Here is a 22,615-nt window from a genome sequence, read left to right as displayed (position 1 = left end):
GTGGGGACAACCCGGCGGGGTGACAGGGCTGGTGGGGGGGCGCGTGGGGATGGCGGGGTGACGGCAGGGGGGACGCGGGGACAACCCGGCGGGGTGACGGCAGGGGGGGCGCGGGGACAACCCGGCGGGGTGACAGGGCGGGGTGGGGGGGGACACAGGCATGGCGGGGTGACGGCAGGGGGGACGTGGGGACAACCCGGCGGGGTGACAGGGCGGGGTGGGGGGGCGCGTGGGGATGGCGGGGTGACGGCAGGGGGGGCGCGGGGACAACCCGGCGGGGTGACAGGGCGGGGTGGGGGGGGACACAGGCATGGCGGGGTGACGGCAGGGGGGACGTGGGGACAACCCGGCGGGGTGACAGGGCGGGGTGGGGGGGCGCGTGGGGATGGCGGGGTTACGGCAGGGGGGACGTGGGGAAACCCCGGCGGGGTGACAGCGGGGGGGGGGGCGCGGGGGCAACGCGGCGGGGAGACACGGGAGCGCGGGCACGGCGGGGGTGACGGGACCGGCAGGGTGACAGGGCTGCGGTGGGGGTGACGGGGCAGGTGGGGTGGTGATGGGGCGGTGGCAGTGCCGACAGGGAGGTGACGGGGTGCTGGCGGGGCGGCGGGGCCGGGGGCGCCGGCGGGGACGGGGCCGGGGGCGCCGGCGGGGCCGGTGACGCCGGCGGGGCGGGGGACGCCGCGGCAGGCGCTGGAGTCGCTGAACAAGAAGGACCTGACGGAGATCAAGTCGTACGGGCGCCCGCCGGCCCTGGTGGAGACGGTGCTGCAGGCCGTGATGATCCTGCGCGGCAGCGAGCCCACCTGGGCCGAGGCCAAGCGCCAGCTCGGTGCGGGCGTGGCTCCCGGGGGCGGGCCTTCCTTCACCCGGGGGGGCGGGGCTTGGCCGCGAGGGGCGGGGCTTCCTTCACCGCGAGGGGCGGAGCAGCGAGCCCACCTGGGCCGAGGCCAAGCGCCAGCTCGGTGCGGGCGCGGCTCCCGGGGGCGGGCCTTCCTTCACCCGGGGGGGCGGGGCTTGGCCGCGAGGGGCGGGGCTTCCTTCACCGCGAGGGGCGGGGCAGCGAGCCCACCTGGGCCGAGGCCAAGCGCCAGCTCGGTGCGGGCGCGGCTCCCGGGGGCGGGCCTTCCTTCACCCGGGGGGCGGGGCTTGGCCGCGAGGGGCGGGGCTTCCTTCACCGCGAGGGGCGGGGCAGCGAGCCCACCTGGGCCGAGGCCAAGCGCCAGCTCGGTGCGGGCGCGGCTCCCGGGGGCGGGCCTTCCTTCACCCGGGGGGCGGGGCTTGGCCGCGAGGGGCGGGGCTTCCTTCACCGCGAGGGGCGGGGCAGCGAGCCCACCTGGGCCGAGGCCAAGCGCCAGCTCGGTGCGGGCGCGGCTCCCGGGGGCGGGCCTTCCTTCGCCCGGGGGGGCGGGGCTTGGCCGCGAGGGGCGGGGCTTCCTTCACCGCGAGGGGCGGGGCTTGACCGGGAGGGGCGGGGCTTCCTTCACTGGGAGGGGCGGGGCTTGACCGGGAGAGGCGGGGCTTCCTTCACCGCGAGGGGCGGGGCAGCGAGCCCACCTGGGCCGAGGCCAAGCACCAGCTCGGTGCGGGCGCGGCTCCCGGGGGCGGGCCTTCCTTCGCCCGGGGGGCGGGGCTTGGCCGCGAGGGGCGGGCCTTCCTTCACCGCGAGGGGCGGGGCTTGGCCGCGAGGGGCGGGGCTTCCTTCACCGCGAGGGGCGGGGCTTCCTTCACTGGGAGGGGCGGGGCTTGGCCGCGAGGGGCGGGGCTTCCTTCACTGGGAGGGGCGGGGCAGCGAGTCCACCTGGGCTGCAGCAAATCCCCCATTGGGCGAGGGTCAGGTCCCGGTGGAGGGGCTGCTGGGGGAGGGGGGAAGGGGCGGGGCCGAGCAGGAGGAGGCGGGGCAGGGGGTGAGGGGCGGGGCCGGAGCGGAGCTGGGCGGGGCCTGGCGGGGTGGGGAAAGGGCTGGAGCGGGCGGTGTGGAAACGAGGGAGGGGCTTGGGAAGGATGGGGGAGCCTGGAAGGAGGTGGGGCTTGGGAAGGGGAGGGGCTTAGAGGGGAGGGGAGGGGCTTGGGAAGGGGAGGGGCTTGTGAAGGGGAGGGGCTTGCATGATAAAGGAGCTGGGGAGGAGAAGGGTTCGGGGGGCTTAGGGGAACATGGGGTTTAGGGGGCTGGGGCTGGGGGTGGGGTTTAGGGGGCCAGGGGTGGGGTTTGGGAAGGGGAGGGGCTTAGAGGGGAGGGGAGGGGCTTGGGAAGGGGAGGGGCTTGGGAAGGGGAGGGGCTTGCATGATAAAGGAGCTGGGGAGGAGAAGGGTTCGGGGGGCTTAGGGGAACATGGTGGGGTTTGGGGGGCCGGGGGCGGGGTTTGGGGGGCCGGGGGCGGGGTTTAGGGGCCGGGGGCGGGGTTTGGGTCAAGGGGCGTGGCTTATGGGAAGGGGAGGAGCTTGTGAAGGGGAGGGGCTTGGGAAAGGGAGGGGCTTGCATGATAAAGGAGCTGAGGGAGGAGAAGGGTTTGGGGGGCTTAGGGGAACATGGTGGGGTTTAGGGGCCGGGGGTGGGGTTTAGGGGGCCTGGGGCGGGGTTTAGGGGCCGGGGGCGGGGTTTGGGGCAAGGGGCGGGGCTTATGGGAAGGGGAGGAGCTTGTGAAGTGGAGGGGCTTGGGAAGGGGAGGGGCTTGCATGATAAAGGAGCTGGGGAGGGGAAGGGCCCGGGGGGCTTAGGGGAACATGGTGGGGTTTAGGGGCCGGGGGCGGGGTTTAGGGGCCGGGGGCGGGGTTTGGGGGCCGGGGGCGGGGCTTATGGGAAGGGGAGGGGCTTGTGAAGTGGAGGGGCTTGGGAAGGGGAGGGGCTTGCATGATAAAGGAGCTGGGGAGGAGAAGGGTTCGGGGGGCTTAGGGGAACATGGTGGGGTTTGGGGGGCCGGGGGCGGGGTTTTGGGGCCGGGGGCGGGGTTTGGGGGCCGGGGGCGGGGTTTAGGTCAAGGGGCGGGGCTTATGGGAAGGGGAGGGGCTTGTGAAGTGGAGGGGCTTGGGAAGGGGAGGGGCTTGCATGATAAAGGAGCTGGGGAGGAGAAGGGCCCGGGGGGCTTAGGGGAACATGGTGGGGTTTGGGGGGCTGGAGGTGGGGTTTAAGGGCCGGGGGCGGGGTTTTGGGGCCGGGGGCGGGGTTTGGGGGCCGGGGGCGGGGTGCAGCGCGGTCCCCGGGGTGCAGCGCGGAGCGGGGGCCCCGCAGGCGACCCCAACTTCGTGAAGCAGCTGCTGAGCCTGGAGCGGGACCGCGTGCCGGAGGCGGCGCTGCGGCGCGTGGCCGCCTACTGCGCCCAGCCCGACTTCCAGCCCGAGGTGGTGGGGCGGGTGGCGCGCGCCGCCTGCTCCCTCTGCATGTGGGTGCGCGCCATGGAGGTGGGTGCCCCCCCCCCGCCCCCCCCGCCCGCCCCCGGCCGGCCCCCGCGCCGCCGCCTGACGGCGCTGCCGCCGCCGGCCGCAGACGTACGGGCGCGTGCGGCGCGTGGTGCAGCCCAAGCAGGCCCGCGCCGCCGCCGCCGCCGCCCAGCTGGCCCAGAAGCAGGCGGCCCAGGCCGAGGCGCAGGACAAGCTGCGCGAGGTGGGTGCGTGGGTGGGGGCCCTGCCCCCTGCCCCCCCCGCCCGGGCCCCTGCCCCCTGCCGCCCCCCCGGGCCCCTGCCCCCTGCCCCTTGCCCCCCCCCCACCCGGGCCCCTGCCCCCCCCGGCCCCTGCCGTCCCTCGCTCGCCCCGTGCCTGTGCCCTGGGCTGGCCTGGGCGGCCCCCGGTGCGGGTGCTGTCCCCCGGGCCCTGTCCCCCAGGGGATGTCCCCAAGGGATGTCCCCCAAGGGATGTCCCCAGGCCCTGTCCCCAGGGGATGTCCCCAAGGGATGTCCCCAGTCTGTGTCCCCAAGGGATGTCCCCGGGCCCTGTCCCCCAAGCCGTGTCCCCAAGGGATGTCCCCAAGGGATGTCCCCAGTCTTTGTCCCCAAGGGATGTCCCCAGGCCCTGTCCCCAGCCCGCGTCCCCAGCCCGCGTCCCCAGCGCGCGTCCCCAAGGCGCCGGGTGGCCGCAGGTGGCCGAGCGGCTGGAGCGCCTGCGGGCGGCCTACGAGGAGAAGGTGGCGCAGAAGGAGGAGCTGGGCCGCCGGGCGCAGGACACCGAGGGGCGGCTGGAGCGGGCCGCCCGCCTCGTCGAGGGGCTGGCCGGCGAGCGGGGCCGCTGGCAGCGCGCCGTCCAGGTGGGGTGGCCGCGCGCCGGGGGGACGCGGTGGCCGGGGCGGGGGGACACAGCGGCTGTAGCCAGTAGGGGCAACGTGGCCGCCGCAGTGACGTGGCTCTTGGGGACGCGGTGGCCATGGTGGGGGGACATGATGGCCAGGGCAGTTGGGGACGCGGTGGTCGCGGGCGTTGCGGACGCGGTGGCCAGGGCAGGCGGGGACACGGTGGCCGCAGCGGGGGGACGCGGTGGCCGCGGGCGTTGGGGACGCGGTGGCCATGGTGGGGGGACATGATGGCCAGGGCAGTTGGGGACGCGGTGGTCGCGGGCGTTGGGGACGCGGTGGCCAGGGCAGGCGGGGACGCGGTGGCCGCAGCGGGGGCACGCGGTGGCTGTGGCGGTTAGGGACACGGTGGCCGCGGGCGTTGGGGACGCGGTGGCCAGGGCAGGTGGGGACACGGTGGCCACGGCGGGGGGACGCGGCGGCCAGGGCAGGTGGGGACGCGGTGGCCGCGGCGGGGGGACGCGGTGGCCGCAGGCGTTGGGGACGCGGTGACGCGGCGGTGGCGGCAGGGCCTGGAGGAGGCGCTGGCCTCGGTGGCCGGGGACTGCGTGCTGGCGGCCGCCAGCCTGGCCTACCTGGGCCCCTTCGCCGCCCCCGACCGCCACGAGCTGCTGACCCGCGCCTGGGAGCCCGAGGTAGCCCGGACGCCTGGGCCCCGCGGCAAGGGGGGCGCCCGGACGCCTGGGCCCCGCGGCGAGGGGGGCGCCTGGATGCCGGGGTCCCTGGTGGGGAGGGGGGTGCCCGGACGCCGGGGTCCCTGGTGGGGAGGGGGGCGCCCGGACGCCTGGGCCCCGCGGCGAGGGGGGCGCCGGGAAGCAGGGGATCCCAGGGGGAGGGGGGCGCCCGGACGCCTGGGCCCCACGGCGAGGGGGGTGCTGGGAAGCGGGGGATCCTGGGGCGAGGGGGGCGCCCGGACGCCTGGGCCCCGCGGCACGGGGGGCGCCCGGACGCCGGGGTCCCTGGTGGGGAGGGGGGCGCCTGGACGCCGGGGACCCTGGGGGAGGGGGGCGCCCGGACGCCTGGGCCCCGCGGTGGGGAGCGCCTGGACGCCGGGGACCCTGGGGGAGGGGGGCGCCCGGACGCCGGGGACCCTGGGGGAGGGGGGCGCCCGGACGCCTGGGCCCCACAGTGGGGAGCACCTGGATGCCGGGGACCCTGGGGGAGGGGGGCGCCCGGACGCCTGGGCCCCACGGCACGGGGGACGCCCGGACGCCAGGGTCCCTGGGGATGGAGCAAGGGGGCACCGGACACCTGGGTCCCTGCTGGGGGGTCCCGGACGCCTGGGTCCCTGGGGATGGGGGAGGGGGGCGTCAGACGCCTGGGTCCCCGGGAGCAGTGCTGGGGGGGGTCTGGGGGATGTCACAGCCCCCCCCACCCCCCGGACGCCTGGGTCCTCGGGGGCAGCGCAGGGGGCGCCGGACGCCTGGGCCCGCGTGGTCCCAGGGGGCGGTGCCGTGAGCCCCGGACGCCTGGGCCCGCAGGTGCGGGGGCGGGGGCTGCCCTGCGCCCCCCAGTTCTCGCTGGCCGCCTTCCTGGCGCCCCCCGGGGCCGTGCGGGGCTGGACCCTGCGGGGGCTCCCCAGCGACCCCTTCGCCACCACCAGCGGCGTCATCGTCACCCGCAGCCACTGGTGCGTCCCCCCCGGGGCCGACTGCCAGCCCCGGCGGCGCGGGGGGGTCCCGGGAGCACTGGGGGGCCGCGGAGGGGCACTGGGGGTGTACTGGGGGCACTGGGGGGCCGCGGAGGGGCACTGGGGGTGTACTGGGAGCACTGGGGGGCCGTGGAGGGGCACTGGGAGTGTACTGGGAACACTGGGAGTGTACTGGGAGTGCTGGGGGGCCATGGAGGGGCACTGGGGGTGTACTGGGAGCACTGGGGGGCCGTGGAGGGGCACTGGGGGTGTACTGGGAGCACTGGGGGTGTACTGGGAGTGCCAGCATGCAGTGGAGGGGCACTGGGGGTGTACTGGGGGCACTGGGGGGCCGTGGAGAGGCACTGGGGGTGTACTGGGAGCACTGGGGGGCCATGGAGGGGCACTGGGGGTGTACTGGGAGCACTGGGGGGCCATGGAGGGGCACCGGGGGTGTACTGGGAGCACTGGGGGTGTACTGGGAGCACTGGGGGGCAGTGGAGGGGCACTGGGGGTGTACTGGGAGCACTGGGGGTGTACTGGGAGTGCTGGGGGTGTACTGGGAGCACTGGGGGGATGTGGAGGGGCACTGGGGGATACTGGGAGCACGGGGGGGGTACTGGAGGAGCACTAGGGGGTACTGGGAGCACTGGGGGGCAGGGAGGGACACTGCGGGATACAGGGCGTCCTGGGAGGTGTACTGGGAACCCTGGGGGGGCACCGGGAGCCCTGGGAGGATGCTGGGGAGCGCTGAGGGAGCACTGGGGGGCACTGGGGGACACTGGGGGGCACTGGGGGAGCCCTGGGGGTACTGGGAGCCCTGGGGGGCAGTGGAGGGGCCCTGGGGGGGACACTCGGAGCCCGGGGGGGGGGGTACTGGGAGCGCTGGGGAGCCCGGGAGATGTGGTATGGGGGCACTGGTTCTACTGGGGAGCACTGGGGAGCCCGGGAGATGTGGTATGGGGGCACTGGTTCTACTGGGGCGACTGGTGGGCCGGGGGGCTGGGGGGCCGCGGGCCCCGCTGAGCCGCCGCCGCCCCCCCAGGTGGCCCCTCATGATCGACCCCCAGGGCCAGGCCTGCCGCTGGATCCGCGACATGGAGGAGGCTCGGGTGAGCCCCGGGGGGCCCCGGGGGGCCCTCTGTGCCCCTCCCCCGTGTCCCCGGGGTCCTCCCACATCCCCTGGGTGTCCTCCGTGTCCCCGGGGTCCTCCCACGTCCCCGGGGCGTCCCCTGGGCGTCCCCTGGGTGCCCTCCACGTCCCCGGGGTCCTCCCACGTCCCCTGGGCGTCCCCTGGGTGTCCTCCATGTTCCCGGGGTCCTCCCACGTCCCCTGGGCGTCCCCTGGCTGTCCCCTGGGTGTTCTCCATGTCCCCTGGGTCCTCCCACGTCCCCTGGGCGTCCCCTGGGCGTCCCCTGGGCATCCCCTGGGTGTCCTCCGTGTCCCCGGGGTCCTCCCACGTCCCCTGGGCGTCCCCTGGGTGTCCCCTGGGTGTCCTCCGTGTCCCCGGGGTCCTCCCACGTCCCCTGGGCGTCCCCTGGGCGTCCTCCATGTCCCCGGGGTCCTCCCACGTCCCCTGGGCGTCCCCTGGGCGTCCCCTGGGTGTCCTCCGTGTCCCCGGGGTCCTCCCACGTCCCCTGGGCATCCCCTGGGTGTCCTCCGTGTCCCCGGGGTCCTCCCACGTCCCCTGGGCGTCCCCTGGGTGTCCTCCGTGTCCCCGGGGTCCTCCCACGTCCCCTGGGCGTCCCCTGGGTGTCCTCCATGTCCCCGGGGTCCTCCCACGTCCCCTGGGCGTCCCCTGGGTGTCCTCCGTGTCCCCAGGGTCCTCCCACATCCCCTGGGTGTCCCCTGGGTGTCCTCCGTGTCCCCGGGGTCCTCCCACGTCCCCTGGGCGTCCCCTGGGCATCCCCTGGGTGTCCTCCGTGTCCCCGGGGTCCTCCCACGTCCCCTGGGCGTCCCCTGGGCGTCCTCCATGTCCCCGGGGTCCTCCCACGTCCCCTGGGCGTCCCCTGGGCGTCCCCTGGGTGTCCTCCATGTCCCCAGGGTCCTCCCACGTCCCCTGGGCATCCCCTTGGTGTCCTCCGTGTCCCCGGGGTCCTCCCACGTCCCCTGGGCGTCCCCTGGGCGTCCTCCATGTCCCCGGGGTCCTCCCACGTCCCCTGGGCGTCCCCTGGGCGTCCCCTGGGTGTCCTCCATGTCCCCGGGGTCCTCCCACGTCCCCTGGGCGTCCCCTGGGCGTCCCCTGGGTGTCCTCCGTGTCCCCGGGGTCCTCCCACGTCCCCTGGGCGTCCCCTGGGTGTCCCCTGGGTGTTCTCCATGTCCCCTGGGTCCTCCTGTGCATGTCCTGTGTCCCCTGGGTCCTCCAACGTCCCCTGGGTGTGCCCTACACTCTCTGGGGTGTCTCCTGGGTGTCCCCAGGGTGCTCCTGGGTGTCTTGTTGGTCCCCTGGGTCCTCCTAGGTGTCCCCTGGGCCCTCCCACGTCCCCCGGGTGTCCCCTGGGTCCCCTGAGTCCGCCCGGCTGTCCCCCGGGTGTGCCCGGGGTGTCCCCTGCACGTCTCCTGGTCCTCCGGGAGTCCCCGGGGCGCCCCCACCGCCGGCAGCCGGTGACGCGCCGCCGCGCCCAGGGCCTGCGGGTGACGTCGGCGGAGCCCGAGGAGGCGCTGGGGGTGCTGGAGGAGGCGGCCCCCCTGGGGCACCCCGTGCTGCTGCAGGACGTCCCCGAGGAGCTGGCGCCCGCCCTGCGGCCCGCCCTGGAGCCCCCCCGCCCCGGCCAGGGTCAGCCGGACGCCTGGGCCCCCTGGTTTGGCGGGGTGGGGGGGGAGGGGGAGCCAAGCCCCTGGATCCTCTTTGGGGGGTCCCCGGACGCCTGGGTCCCCTCAGAGAGGGTCCCCGGGCACCTGCATCCCCGTGGGAGGGGGGCCCCGGACGCCTGGGTCCCCAGGGAGCAGCGTGGGGACACCCGGACGCCTGGGTCCGTCCCCGCACCCCGGAGGAAGGGCCCAGCCCCGTCTGACGGCCGCCCTGACGCCCCCGGGCCCAGACGGGCGCCTGTTGCTGAACCTGGGCGAGGACACCGTGGAGTGTCACCCGGACTTCCGCCTGTACCTGGCCACCAAGCTCCCGAACCCCCACTTCCCCCCGGAGACCGTCGCCTACACCACCGTGGTCAACTTCGCCCTGGTTGAGCAGGTAACGAGGGGGGGGGCGGCGGCGGCAGCGGCGGGGACGGTGACGGCGACAGCCGCGGTGACGGGGTAACCGCTGCCCCCGCAGGGCCTGGAGGCGCAGCTGCTGGCGGAGGTGGTGCGGGAGGAGCGGCCCGAGCTGGAGGAGCAGAAGGAGGCGCTGGTGCTGGCCATCGCCGCCGGCAAGGCCCGCCTGGCCGAGCTGGAGGACCAGATCCTGCGGTGGGTGCCGGGCCGCGCCGGGGGCCCGTCCCCCCTCCCCATCCCCCCGCCGCCGCCTCACCCCGCCGCGCCGCCCGCAGGCTGCTGGACGAGGCGGCCGGCTCGCTGCTGGAAGACGCGCAGCTGGTGACGGCGCTGCAGCGCTCCAAGGCCACCGCCGCCGAGGTGGCCGAGCGCCTTGGCAGCAGCCAGAGCACCGAGGTCGGCATCGACCGGGCCCGCGAGGTGAGCGCCGCCGCCCCCGTCGCCCCCGCCGCCGCTGCCGCCTCGCCCCCGGCCTCGCCCACCCTCTTCCTCGCCCCCCGCCAGGCCTACCGGCCCTGCGCCCAGCGCGCCGCCCTCCTCTTCTTCGCCCTGGCCGACATGGCCGAGCTGGAGCCCGTGTACCAGTTCTCGCTGGACGCCTACGTGGAGCTCTTCGGCCTCAGCCTGCGCAGGAGCCCGCGGGGCGGCAAGCTGGAGGAGCGCCTCCGCGCCCTCAACCACCACCACACCTACGCCGTCTACAGGTGCGGGGCGGGCCCGGGCCCTGGCTGCAGCCCGCCCGTCTGGGGGGCGTACCTGCATCTGTGCTCAGGTCCTGGCTACAGCCCGCACGGGTGACAGGCGAACAGTGCGTCTGGGGGGGCCTACCTGCATCTGTGCTCAGGTCCTGGCTACAGCCCGCACGGGTGACAGGCGAACAGTGCGTCTGGGGGGCGTACCTGCATCTGTGCTCAGGTCCTGGCTACAGCCCGCACGGGTGACAGGCGAACAGTGCGTCTGGGGGGCGTACCTGCATCTGCACAGGTCCTGGCTACAGCCCACACGGGTGACAGGCGAACAGTGCGTCTGGGGGGGCGTACCTGCATCTGTGCCCTGGCTACAGCCCGCACGGGTGACAGGCGAACAGTGCGTCTGGGGGGGCGTACCTGCATCTGTGCCCTGGCTAAAGCCCGCATAGGTGACAGGAGAACAGTGCGTCTGGGGGGGCGTACCTGCATCTGCGCCTGGGCCCTGGCTACAGCCCGCACGGGTGACAGGAGAACAGTGCGTCTGGGGGGGCGTACCTGCATCTGTGCTCAGGTTCTGGCTACAGCCCGCACGGGTGACAGGCGAACAGTGTGTCTGGGGGGCGTACCTGCATCTGTGCCCTGGCTACAGCCCGCACGGGTGACAGGCGAACAGTGCGTCTGGGGGGGCGTACCTGCATCTGTGCCCTGGCTAAAGCCCGCATAGGTGACAGGAGAACAGTGCGTCTGGGGGGGCGTACCTGCATCTGCGCCTGGGCCCTGGCTACAGCCCGCACGGGTGACAGGAGAACAGTGCGTCTGGGGGGGCGTACCTGCATCTGTGCTCAGGTTCTGGCTACAGCCCGCACGGGTGACAGGCGAACAGTGTGTCTGGGGGGCGTACCTGCATCTGTGCCCTGGCTACAGCCCACACGGGTGACAGGCGAACAGTGCGTCTGGGGGGGGCGTACCTGCATCTGCACCTGGGCCGTGGCTACAGCCCGCACAGGTGACAGGCGAACAGTGCGTCTGGGGGGTGTACCTGCATCTGCGCAGGGGCCCTAGCTACAGCCCGCACGGGTGACGAGCTTCAAGCTTGTCGGGGGGACATTCTTGCGTCTGTACACGCGCTGTAGCTGCCGCGGGAGCGGGTGACAGGCTTACGGCACGTCTGGGGTGCGCGCCTGCATCTGTGCCCGCGCGGCAACTACAGCAGGGGCAGGTGGCACGGCTGTGTCTGCACAGGCGCCACGAGTACGTGGGGCACAGGTGACACAGCTACACCGTGCGCGGGTGACGCGCCTACCCCGGGTGCCGGCGCCACGGCTGACGCTGGGGACGGGTGGCGCCCCCGCAGCGGGTACAGGCGACGCGCCTACCCGGCCACCAGGCCCGTTGCCCAGCCCCCCCCCGCTGCCCGCCCCGGGGCCCAGGCGTCCGGGCGCGCCCCCCCCCCGGCCCGGCGGCGGGACCCAGGCGTCCGGGCGCCCCCAGGTTCGCCTGCCAGGGGCTCTTCGAGCGCCACAAGCTGCTCTTCAGCTTCCACCTCTGCACCCGCATCCTGGCGGCCGCCGGCAGCCTCCGGCCCGACGAGTTCGGCTTCTTCCTGCACGACGGCGTGGTGAGTCCCCCCCCCACGGCCCCACGGCCCCACGGCCCCACGGCCCCCGCCCCACGGCTCACAACCGCCCCGCGGCTCACAACCGCCCCGCGCCGCTCCAAGCCGTGACCGCGGCCCCGGGCCGCGACCGTGGCGCCACCAGCCTGCAGCCGCCAGCCAGTCGCACCCAGGGGCCTGACCCACGGCCGCGAGCAACCCACGGCCGCGACCCACGGCCACGAGCAACCCACGGCTGTGACCTGCAGCCATGACCCTCACGACCCACAGCCCTCGCGACCCACAGCCCTGGCCCACGGCCACCAACCCTGACCCACGGCCACTGACCCTGACCCACAGCCATGGCCCACGGCCACCAACCCTGACCCACGACCACTGACCCTGACCCACAGCCATGGCCCTGACCCACAGCCATGGCCCATGGCCACCAACCCTGACCCACAGCCATGGCCCTGACCCACAGCCATGGCCCACGGCCACCAACCCTGACCCACGACCACCGACCCTGACCCACAGCCATGGCCCACGGCCACCAACCCTGACCCACGACCACCGACCCTGACCCACAGCCATGGCCCTGACCCACAGCCCTGACCCACGGCCACCAACCCTGACCGACAGCCATGGCCCTGACCCACAGCCATGGCCCACGGCCACCGACCCTGACCCACGACCACCGACCCTGACCCACAGCCATGGCCCTGACCCACAGCCATGGCCCACGGCCACCAACCCTGACCCACGGCCACCAACCCTGACCCACAGCCATGGCCCTGACCCACAGCCATGGCCCATGGCCACCAACCCTGACCCACAGCCATGGCCCTGACCCACAGCCATGGCCCACGGCCACCAACCCTGACCCACGACCACCGACCCTGACCCACAGCCATGGCCCACGGCCACCAACCCTGACCCACGACCACCGACCCTGACCCACAGCCATGGCCCTGACCCACAGCCCTGACCCACGGCCACCAACCCTGACCCACAGCCATGGCCCTGACCCACAGCCATGGCCCATGGCCACCAACCCTGACCCACAGCCATGGCCCTGACCCACAGCCATGGCCCACGGCCACCAACCCCAACCCAGGGCCACCAACCCTGACCCACAGCCATGGCCCTGACCCACAGCCGTGACCCACGGCCGCAACCCACGGCCATGACCCACGACCCCAGGGCCGCCAACCCCCCAAGCCGCACCCCGCCACCGCGGGCCTCGCGGCGCCCCGCCCCGGCGCGCCCCCCAACCGCTCGCCCGCCCCGCGGCCGGCGCAGGTGGAGGACCGGGAGGCGCAGATGGACAACCCGTGCCCCGGGTGGCTGCCGGCGGCCGCCTGGGACCTCGTCACGGAGCTGGACAAGGTGCCGCACTTCCACGGGCTGAGCCGCTCGCTGGAGCTGCTGCCGCGCGACTGGCACCGCTGGTACCGCAGCGCCCGGCCCGAGAGCGCCCCACTGCCCGGTGCGCCCCCCGCCCGCCCGCGGCCCCTGGGGGGGGGAGCCCGGACGCCTGGGCCCCTGGGGAGGGGGGGGAGCCCGGACGCCTGGGCCTTTGGGGGGGGGGGGAGCCCGGATGCCTGGGCCCCTGGGGAGGGGGGGGAGCCCGGACGCCTGGGCCCCTGGGGAGGGGGACGCCCGGACGCCTGGGCCCTTGGGGAGGGGGGAGCCCGGACACCTGGGCCCCGGGGCAGGGGGCGCCTGGACGCTGGGGCCCCAGGGCGGGGGGAGCCTGGATGCCTGGGCCCCTGGGGAGGGGGGGGAGCCTGGATGCCTGGGCCCCTGGGGAGGGGGGAGAGCCCGGACGCCTGGGTCCCTGGGGAGGGGGGAGCCTGGACACCTGGGCCCCTGGGGAGGGGGGAGCCCGGACGCCTGGGTCCCTGGGGAGGGGGGGGAGCCCGGACGCCTGGGCCCCTGGGGAGGGGGGAGAGCCCGGACGCCTGGGCCCCTGGGGAGGGGGGAGAGCCCGGACGCCTGGGTCCCTGGGGAGGGGGGAGCCCGGACGCCTGGGCCCCTGGGGAGGGGGGAGCCCGGACGCCGGGGTCCCTGGGGAGGGGGGAGCCCGGACGCCGGGGCCCCTGGGGAGGGGGGGGAGCCCGGACGCCTGGGCCTTTGGGGAGGGGGGGGAGCCCGGACGCCTGGGCCCCTGGGGAGGGGGGAGCCCGGACGCCTGGGCCCCTGGGGAGGGGGACGCCCGGACGCCTGGGCCCTTGGGGAGGGGGGACGCCCGGACGCCTGGGCCCTTGGGGAGGGGGGAGCCCGGACACCTGGGCCCCGGGGCAGGGGGCGCCTGGACGCTGGGGCCCCAGGGTGGGGGGAGCCTGGACGCCTGGGCCCTTGGGGAGGGGGGAGTCCGGACACCTGGGCCCCTGGGAAGGGGGGGCGCCCGGACGCCTGGGCCCCGCGGGGGCGGGTGAGGGGTGCCCGGCGGGGCCGGGGGCTGACGGCAGCCCGGCAGGCGAGTGGCAGGACTCGTGCAACCAGCTGCAGCGGATGCTGGTGGTGCGGGCGCTGCGGCCCGACCGGCTGGCCGCCTGCGTGGCCGCCTTCGTCGTCTCCACGCTGGGCTCCGAGTTCGCCGAGCCGCCGGCCCTCGACCTGCAGGCCGTGAGCGGGGGGCCGCCGAGGGGACCCGGGGGGGGGCCGCGGGGCCGGGGGCGCGCGCGGCTCGGGGACGTCGGGCCGGGGGGCGCGGAGGGGACGCGCGGGTCGGCGACGCGGAGGGGACACGTGGGTCGGGGACGTGGGGACATGCAGGTTGGGGACATGGGGAACACGGTGCAGGCCGCGGCCGCGCGGACCGGGGACATGGGGGACACGTTGGGGATGCGCAGGTCGGGGACACGGGGGACGCGGCGGGGCTGTGCGGGTCGGGGACATGGGGGACGCATTGGGGCTGCGCGGGTCGGGGACACGGGGACGCGGTGGGGACATGGGGGACGCGTTGGGGCCGCGCGGGTCGGGGACACGGGGACACGCAGGTCGGGGACACGGGGGATGCGGTGGGGACGCGGGGGACGGGGACACGGGGATGCGGTGGGGACACAGGGGACGCGGCGGGGACACGCAGGTCGGGGACACGGGGGACGCGTTGGGGCCGTGCGGGTCGGGGACACGGGGGACGTGGTGGGGCTGTGCGGGTCGGGGACACGGGGGACATGTTGGGGCCGCGCGGGTCGGGGACACGGGGACACGCAGGTCGGGGACACGGGGGACGCGGTGGGGCCGCGCGGGTCGGGGACACGGGGACACGCAGGTCGGGGACACGGGGGACGCGGCGGGGCCGCGCGGGTCGGGGACACGGGGACACGCAGGTCGGGGACACGGGGGATGCGGCGGGGACATGCGGGTCAGGGACACGGGGACACGCAGGTCGGGGACACGGGGGACGCGTTGGGGCCGCGCGGGTCAGGGACACGGGGGACGCGGTGGGGACACGGGGGACGCGTTGGGGCCGCGCGGGTCGGGGACACGGGGGACGCGGCGGGGCCGCGCGGGTCAGGGACACGGGGACACGCAGGTCGGGGACACGGGGGACGCGGCGGGGACACGGGGACGCGGCGGGGACACGGGGGCCGGGCGCGGGTGACGGTGGCCCGCGCAGGCGGTGGCGGCGGCGGGGCCGCGGCGGCCGGTGCTGCTGCTGCTGGCGCCGGGGGCGGAGGCGGAGGGGCCGCTGGGGCGGCTGGCGGCGGCGGCCGGGGCCCCCGGGCTGCTGCGCCTGGCGCTGGGCCCCGGCCGGGCGCCCGCCGCCGCCCGCCTGCTGCAGCGGGGCCTGCGCGACGGTCAGTGCGCCGGGGGGCCCCGGGGCGCTGTGGCTCGCGGGTGTTGGGGTCCCCGGGACGCGGGCAGCGGGTGTCCCTGTGTCGTGGGTCTTGGCGGTCCCCGGGACGCAGGTGTTGGGTGGCTGTGGCTCACGGGTGTTGGGGGTCCCCAGGACACGGGTGTTGGGTGGCTGTGGCTCACGGGTGTTGGGGGTCCCTGCGGCACGGGTGTTGGGGGTCCCCATGACACGGGCGGCGGGTGTCCCTGTGTCGTGGGTGTTGGGGGTCCCCGGGACGCGGGTGTTGGGTGGCTGTGGCTCATGGGTGTTGGGGGTCCCCGTGATGGGGGTGTTGGGGGTCCCTGCGACACGGGTGTTGGGGGTCCCCATGACACAGGCGGCGGGGGTCCCCGTGGTGGGGGTGGCGGGGGTCCCTGCGACACGGGTGTTGGGTGGCTGTGGCTCACGGGTGTCGGGGGTCCCCGGGACACGGGTGTTGGGTGGCTGTGGCTCACGGGTGTTAGGGGTCCCCATGACACGGGTGTTGGGGTCCCTGTGTCACGGGTGTCAGGGTGGTCACGGTGTGGGTGTCGGGGTGCCTGCGTCACGGGTGTCGGGGTCCCTGCATCACGGGTGCCAGCCTGCCGGGGGCAGGGGTCCCTGTGTCACGGGTGCCGGGGTGGCCGCGGTGGGGCTGCGGGGTGCCAGGGCGGTGCCTCCCGCAGGCTCGTGGGTGCTGCTGAGCGAGGGGCAGCTGGCGCCCGGCACCCTGGGGCGCCTGGGGGCCCTGCTGGAGGCGGCGGCTGCCGCCCACCCGCCGCCCGCCCCCTCCTTCCGCCTCTGCCTCTGCGCCCGGCCGCCCCCCGCGCCCCCCCTGGGCCTGCTGCACGCCGCCCTCAGGCTCACCCTCGAGCCCCCCGCCGTGAGTGCCCCCCGCGCCCCCGGCCCACCACCCCATCTCCATCCCCGGCCCACCACCCCATCTCCATCCCACCACCCCATCTCCATCCCCATCCCACCACCCCATCTCCATCCCACCACCCCATCTCCATCCCCGGCCCACCACCCCATCTCCATCTCCATCCCACCACCCCATCTCCATCCCACCATCCCATCTCCATCCCCATCCCACCACCCCATCTCCATCCCCATCCCACCACCCCATCTCCATCCCACCACCCCATCTCCATCTCCATCCCACCACCCCATCTCCATCCCACCACCCCATCTCCATCCTCATCCCACCACCCCATCTCCATCTCCATCCCACCACCCCATCTCCGTCCCAGCACCCCATCTGCATCCCACCATCCCATCTCCATCTCCATCCCACCAACCCATCTCCATCCCACCATCCCATCTCCATCCCCATCCCACCACCCCATCTCCATCCCCGGCCCACCACCCCATCTCCATCCCACCACCCCATCTCCATCTCCATCCCACCATCCCATCTCCATCTCCATCCCACCACCCTATCTCCATCCCCGGCCCACCACCCCATCTCCATCCCACCATCCCATCTCCATCCCCATCCCACCACCCCATCCCCATCCCCGTCCCACCACCCCATCTCCATCCCACCACCCCATCCCCATCTCCGTCCCACCACCCCATCTCCATCTCCATCCCACCATCCCATCCCCATCCCCATCCCACCACCCCCATCCCCATCCTCCCATCTCCATCCCCGTCCCCCTGTCCATCTCCGTCCCACCACCCCATCCTTGTCCCACCACCCCATCTCCGTCCCCATCTCCATTTCCATCCCTGTCCCCGTCCCCATCTCCATCTCCCTCCCCGTCCCCATCCCCATCTCCATCTCCGTCCCACCACCCCCGTCCCCATCTCCACCTCCATCCCCATCCCCATCCCTGTCCCCAAGCCCATCCCAGCACCGCATCCCCTTCCCAGTTCCCATCCCCATCCCGGCACCCTGTCCCCATGTCCCCCTGCCCTGTCCCCATGTCCCCATGTCCCTGTCCCCATGTCCCTGTCCCCATGTCCCCGTGCCCTGTCCCCGTCCCCCTGTCCCCCTGCCCTGTCCCCATGTCCCCGTCCCCATGTCCTCATGCCCTGTCCCCCTGCCCTGTCCCCATGTCCCCATGTCCCTGTCCCCATGTCCCTGTCCCCATGTCCCCGTGCCCCTGTCCCCGTCCCCCTGTCCCCCTGCCCTGTCCCCCTGTCCCCATGTCCCCGTCCCCATGTCCCTGTCCCCATGTCCCCGTGCCCCTGTCCCCGTCCCCATGTCCCTGCCCCCCCGTCCCCCTGCCCTGTCCCCCCGTCCCCCCGTCCCCGCGCCCCCGTCCCCGCGCGCCCGTCGCTGCGGTGCTGACGCGCCGTCCCCGTCCCCGTGCGGCTGCCCGCCGGCAGGGGCTGCGGGCCACGGTGGGGCAGCTGCTGGAGGGGGCGTCGGAGGGGCTGCTGGCCCGCAGCCCCCAGCCCGGCCCCCACCGGCGCCTGCTCTTCGCCCTGTGCCTGCTGCACGGCGTGCTGCGCCAGCGGGGCCGCTTCGCCCCCCTCGGCTGGAGCCGCCCCTACGCCTTCGCCCCCAGCGACTTCCAGGTGCCGCCGCGGCCCCCCCGGGGCGGGGGGGGGGTCTGCGGGGGGACTGGGCAGCTGGGGAGGGTCCCCGGGGGGTTCCCCGGGGGTCCGGGGGGTGTGGGGAGGGTCCCCGGGGGGTTCCCTGGGGGCTCCCTGGGGGTCCGGGGGGTTCCCTGGGGGTCCGGGGGGTGTGGGGAGGGTGCCCGGGGTCCCTGGGGGTCCGGGAGGTGTGGGGAGGGTCTCTGGGGGTGTGGGGAGGGTCCGGGCGGGTCCCCGGGGGTCCGGGGGGTGTGGGGAGGGTCTGGGGGGTTCCCCGGGGGCTCCCTGGGGGTCTGGGCGGTTCCCCGGGGGTCCGGGGGGTGTGGGGAGGGTCTCTGGGGGTCCCGGGGGCTCCCTGGGGGTGCGGGGGGTCCCCGGGGGTGTGGGGAGGGTCCGGGGGGTCCCTGGGGGTCCAGGGGGTGTGGGGAGGGTCTCTGGGGGTCCCGGGGGCTCCCTGGGGGTCCGGGGGGTTCCCCGGGGGTCCGGGGGGTGTGGGGAGGGTCTCTGGGGGTCCCGGGGGCTCCCTGGGGGTGCGGGGGGTCCCCGGGGGCGTGGGGAGGGTCCGGGGGGTCCCCGGGGGTGTGGGGAGGGTGCCCGGGGGTCCGGGGGCGTGGGGAGGGTCCCCGGGGGTGTGGGGAGGGTCCGGGGGTCCCCGGGGCCCGGCCGCGGCGCTGACGGGGCGGCGGGCGCAGGCGGCGGAGGAGCTGCTGGCGCTGGCGCTGGCCGAGGGGGCGGAGCCGGGGGCGCCGGCGCTGGCCGGGCTGGTGGCGGGCGGCGCCTACGGGGGCCGCTTGGCCGCCGGCCCCGACCGCCGCCTCCTGCTGGCGCTGGCCGGGCAGCTGCTGGGGCCGCCGGCCCCCGCCCCCGGCGCACGGTGCGAGGGCGGGGCTCCGCGGGGGGCGGGGCGGGGCTGCAGCGGGGGCGGGGCGGGAGCGGGGCGGGGGCGGGGCTGGAGCGGGTGGGGCGGGAGCGGGCGGGGCTGGAGCGGGCGGGGCTGGAGCGGGAGCGGGGCTGGAGCGGGGCGGGGCTGGAGCGGGGGCGGGGCTGGAGCGGGGGCGGGGCGGGGCTGCAGCGGGGGCGGGGCTGCAGCGGGGGCGGGGCTGCAGCGGGGGCGGGGCTGGAGCGGGCGGGGCGGGGCTGGAGCGGGCAGGGCGGGGCTGCAGCGGGGCGGGGCTGCAGCGGGGCGGGGCTGCAGCGGGGGCGGGGCTGCAGCGGGCGAGGCGGGAGCGGGGCGGGGCTGGAGCGGGCGGGGCTGGAGCAGGCGGGAGGGGCAGGGCTTAAGTGGGTGGTAGGGCGGGGCTGGAGCGGGGGCGGGGCGGGAGCGGGGGCGGGGCTGGAGCGGGTGGGGCGGGAGCAGGCGGGGCTGGAGTGGGCGGGGCTGGAGCGGGAGCAGGGCTGCAGCAGGGCGGGGCTGGAGCGGGCGGGGCTGGAGCGGGCGGGGCTGGAGTGGGCGGGGCTGGAGCGGGAGCAGGGCTGCAGCAGGGCGGGGCTGGAGCGGGCGGGGCTGGAGCGGGCGGGGCTGGAGCGGGTGGGAGGGGCGGGGCTTGAGTGGGTGGTGGGGCGGGGCTGGAGCGGGCAGAAGGGTGGGGCTTGAGTGGGCGGGGCTTTAGCAAGTGGCAGGCTTGAGTGGGTGGCAAGGGCGGGGCTTATCGCGGGTGGGAGGGGCTTGCCCTGCGTGGGGGGTGGTGGTGTGAGGGTGGGGCCCCGAGGTGGGGGTGGGCTGGGGTTGGGTCATGCAAATCGGGGCGTGGCACCGGTGGGTGGGGCTAGGCAAATGCGGAGGGCGTTGGTCGTGGTGGGCGGGGCTATGGGAATAGAGGGGTGGGGCTATGTGGAGTCACATAGTGGGCGGGGTTGTGGCAATCAGGGGAGGGCAGTGGGAGGGGCTAGGTAGATTGGGGGTCCTGCTGGGCGGGGCCATGCAACCTGGGGGTTCCCAGTGGGTGGGGATATGCAGATCAGGCGTCCTGGTGGGTGGGGCCATGCAAATTGAGTCCCCCCATGGGAGGAGCTATGCAGATTGGGGTCCTAGTGGGCAGGGCTATGCAAAACGGGGGTTTCCCCAGTGGGCGGGGCCATGCAGATCAGGCATCCTGCCGGGCGGGGCCATGGAAAGGAGGGGCTTCCCAGTGGGCGGGGCCATTGGAAGGAGGGACTTTCCCAGTGGGCGGGGCCATGCAGCTCAGGGTCTCCCGGTGGGCGGGGCCATTGAAAGGAGGGGGCTTTTCCCAGTGGGCGGGGCCATGCAGATCAGGGCTCCCCAGTGGGCGGGGCCATGCAGCTCAGGGTCTCCCGGTGGGCGGGGCCATTGAAAGGAGGGGGCTTTTCCCAGTGGGCGGGGCCATGCAGCTCAGGGCTTCCCAGTGGGCGGGGCCATGGAAAGGAGGGGGCTTTTCCCAGTGGGCGGGGCCATGCAGGTCAGGGACTCCCAGTGGGCGGGGCCATTGAAAGGAGGGGGCTTTTCCCAGTGGGCGGGGCCATGCAGATCAGGGCTCCCCAGTGGGCGGGGCCATGCAGCTCAGGGTCTCCCGGTGGGCGGGGCCATTGAAAGGAGGGGGCTTTTCCCAGTGGGCGGGGCCATGCAGCTCAGGGCTTCCCAGTGGGCGGGGCCATTGAAAGGAGGGGGCTTTTCCCAGTGGGCGGGGCCATGCAGGTCAGGGACTCCCAGTGGGCGGGGCCATTGAAAGGAGGGGGCTTTTCCCAGTGGGCGGGGCCATGCAGGTCAGGGACTCCCAGTGGGCGGGGCCATTGAAAGGAGGGGGCTTTTCCCAGTGGGCGGGGCCATGCAGCTCAGGGACTCCCAGTGGGCGGGGCCATGCAGATCAGGGACTCCCAGTGGGCGGGGCCATTGAAAGGAGGGGGCTTTTCCCAGTGGGCGGGGCCATGCAGATCAGGGCTCCCCCAGTGGGCGGGGCCATGCAGCTCAGGGCTCCCCCAGTGGGCGGGGCCATGCAGCTCAGGGACTCCCAGTGGGCGGGGCCATGGAAAGGAGGGGGCTTTTCCCAGTGGGCGGGGCCATGCAGGTCAGGGACTCTCAGTGGGCGGGGCCATGGAAAGGAGGGGGCTTTTCCCAGTGGGCGGGGCCATGCAGCTCAGGGACTCCCAGTGGGCGGGGCCATGGAAAGGAGGGGGCTTTTCCCAGTGGGCGGGGCCATGCAGCTCAGGGACTCCCAGTGGGCGGGGCCATGGAAAGGAGGGGGCTTTTCCCAGTGGGCGGGGCCATGCAGCTCAGGGCTCCCCAGTGGGCGGGGCCATGCAGCTCAGGGACTCCCAGTGGGCGGGGCCATGGAAAGGAGGGGGCTTTTCCCAGTGGGCGGGGCCATGCAGATCAGGGACTCCCAGTGGGCGGGGCCATGGAGCTCAGGGCGAGGGGGGGCAGGCGGCGGTGCCATACCTATTGGGGGGGGGGGTGTGCGTGCGTCGCAGTGGGCGTGGCCTCGGAGAGGGGGCGTGTCCCCGCACTGAGGCCCCGCCCCCCCCCCCCCCCCCCCCCCAGGCTGCTGGAGGCGGAGGGCTACGTCATGCCGGGCGACGGGCCGCTGAGCGCCTACCGGGCCTTCGTGGGGCTGGCGGCGGGCGGCGAGGGGCCCGAGGCGCTGGGGCTGCACGCCAACGCCGCCGTGGCCCCCCGGGCCGCCGCCGCCGCCCGCCTGCGCGCCGGCCTGCGCGCCCTGCAGCCGCCCGGGCCCCCCCGGGCCGCCGGCCCCCCGCGGCCGCCCCGCGAGGCGGTGAGCGGCGGCGGCCCCCCGCCCCCGGCCCCGGCCCCCCCCCCAACGCCGCCGCCGAGCCCGGGCCGCCTCGCCCTCACCCGCCGCCCCGCGCAGGTGCTGGAGATGGCGGCCGAGGCGCTGGCCCGGCTGCCCCAGGCCCTCGAGTGCCCCGGCACGGAGGCGGCGCTGGCCGCCGACCCCTCGCCCCTGACCGCCGTGCTGCGGCAGGAGGTGCGCCGCTACGGCCGCCTGCTGGCCCTCGTCAGGTGGGCGCCCGCGGGGGGCGCGCGGGGGGCCCGGGGGGCGCGGGGGGCACGGGACGTGGGACACGCACACGGGACACGAGACACGGGACATGGGACACGGGACGTGGGACATCAGACACGGGACGTGGGACACGCACACGGGACACGGGATGTGGGACATCAGACATGGGACACGGGACGTGGGATATCAGACATGGGACATGGGGTACCGGGGACATGGGACATCAGACATGGGACATGGGACGTGGGACACGAGACACGGGACATGGGACACCAGACATGGGACATCAGACATGGGACATGGGACACGAGACACGGGACATGGGGTACCAGGGACATGGGACATCAGACATGGGACGTCGGACACAGGACACGGGACATGGGACACATACCAGGGACATGGGACATCAGACATGGGACGTCGGACACGGGACACGAGACATGGGACACGGGACATGGGACACGTACACGGGACATGGGACATCAGACATGGACATGGGGTACTGGGGACATGGGACACGCACACGGGGTGCAGGGGACACGCACACGAGACATGGGACATGGGACATCAGACATGGGACATGGGACATGGGACACGTACACGGGACACGGGACATCAGACATGGGACATGGGGTACCGGGGACATGGGAGACGCACACGGGGTGCAGGGGACACGCACACGAGACATGGGACATACACACGGGACACAGGACACACATGGGGCATGAGACGCGCACATGGGCCGTGGGGTGCGCACACAGGACACGGGACAGGCACATGGGACATGGGACACACACGGGACACGGGGCTCGCACCCAGAACGTGGGGCCCGGCCCCCCGGGACACGCGTGGCACACGGGAC

General features: G+C 75.3%; 1 protein-coding gene across 1 annotated transcript in view; it reads left to right on the top strand.

The window, feature by feature from the left end:
* The window catches only part of DNAH2 (dynein axonemal heavy chain 2), a gene marked incomplete at its 3' end in the record, with an annotated part of 60,709 nt that extends 38,957 nt beyond the window's left edge, over positions 1-21,752 (top strand). Inside the window, exons 62-81 of the mRNA XM_068929520.1 lie at positions 691-832; positions 3,230-3,399; positions 3,485-3,601; positions 4,074-4,238; positions 4,790-4,915; positions 5,762-5,910; positions 6,956-7,022; positions 8,536-8,686; positions 8,952-9,100; positions 9,185-9,318; positions 9,399-9,543; positions 9,628-9,827; positions 11,304-11,430; positions 12,709-12,895; positions 13,889-14,037; positions 15,035-15,215; positions 15,919-16,115; positions 17,567-17,758; positions 18,469-18,650; positions 21,273-21,752. Coding sequence (XP_068785621.1) covers positions 691-832; positions 3,230-3,399; positions 3,485-3,601; positions 4,074-4,238; positions 4,790-4,915; positions 5,762-5,910; positions 6,956-7,022; positions 8,536-8,686; positions 8,952-9,100; positions 9,185-9,318; positions 9,399-9,543; positions 9,628-9,827; positions 11,304-11,430; positions 12,709-12,895; positions 13,889-14,037; positions 15,035-15,215; positions 15,919-16,115; positions 17,567-17,758; positions 18,469-18,650; positions 21,273-21,752 — 3,410 coding nt within the window. The remainder of the gene's footprint in view (positions 1-690; positions 833-3,229; positions 3,400-3,484; positions 3,602-4,073; positions 4,239-4,789; positions 4,916-5,761; positions 5,911-6,955; positions 7,023-8,535; positions 8,687-8,951; positions 9,101-9,184; positions 9,319-9,398; positions 9,544-9,627; positions 9,828-11,303; positions 11,431-12,708; positions 12,896-13,888; positions 14,038-15,034; positions 15,216-15,918; positions 16,116-17,566; positions 17,759-18,468; positions 18,651-21,272) is intronic.
* Positions 21,753-22,615: the final 863 nt, after the last annotated feature.

Source organism: Struthio camelus, unplaced genomic scaffold (assembly GCF_040807025.1).
Source record: "Struthio camelus isolate bStrCam1 unplaced genomic scaffold, bStrCam1.hap1 HAP1_SCAFFOLD_87, whole genome shotgun sequence".
NCBI classification, from domain to species: Eukaryota; Metazoa; Chordata; class Aves; order Struthioniformes; family Struthionidae; genus Struthio; species Struthio camelus.
Note: the sequence above shows the minus strand (reverse complement) of the source record. Positions and strands in the feature narration are given on the sequence as shown.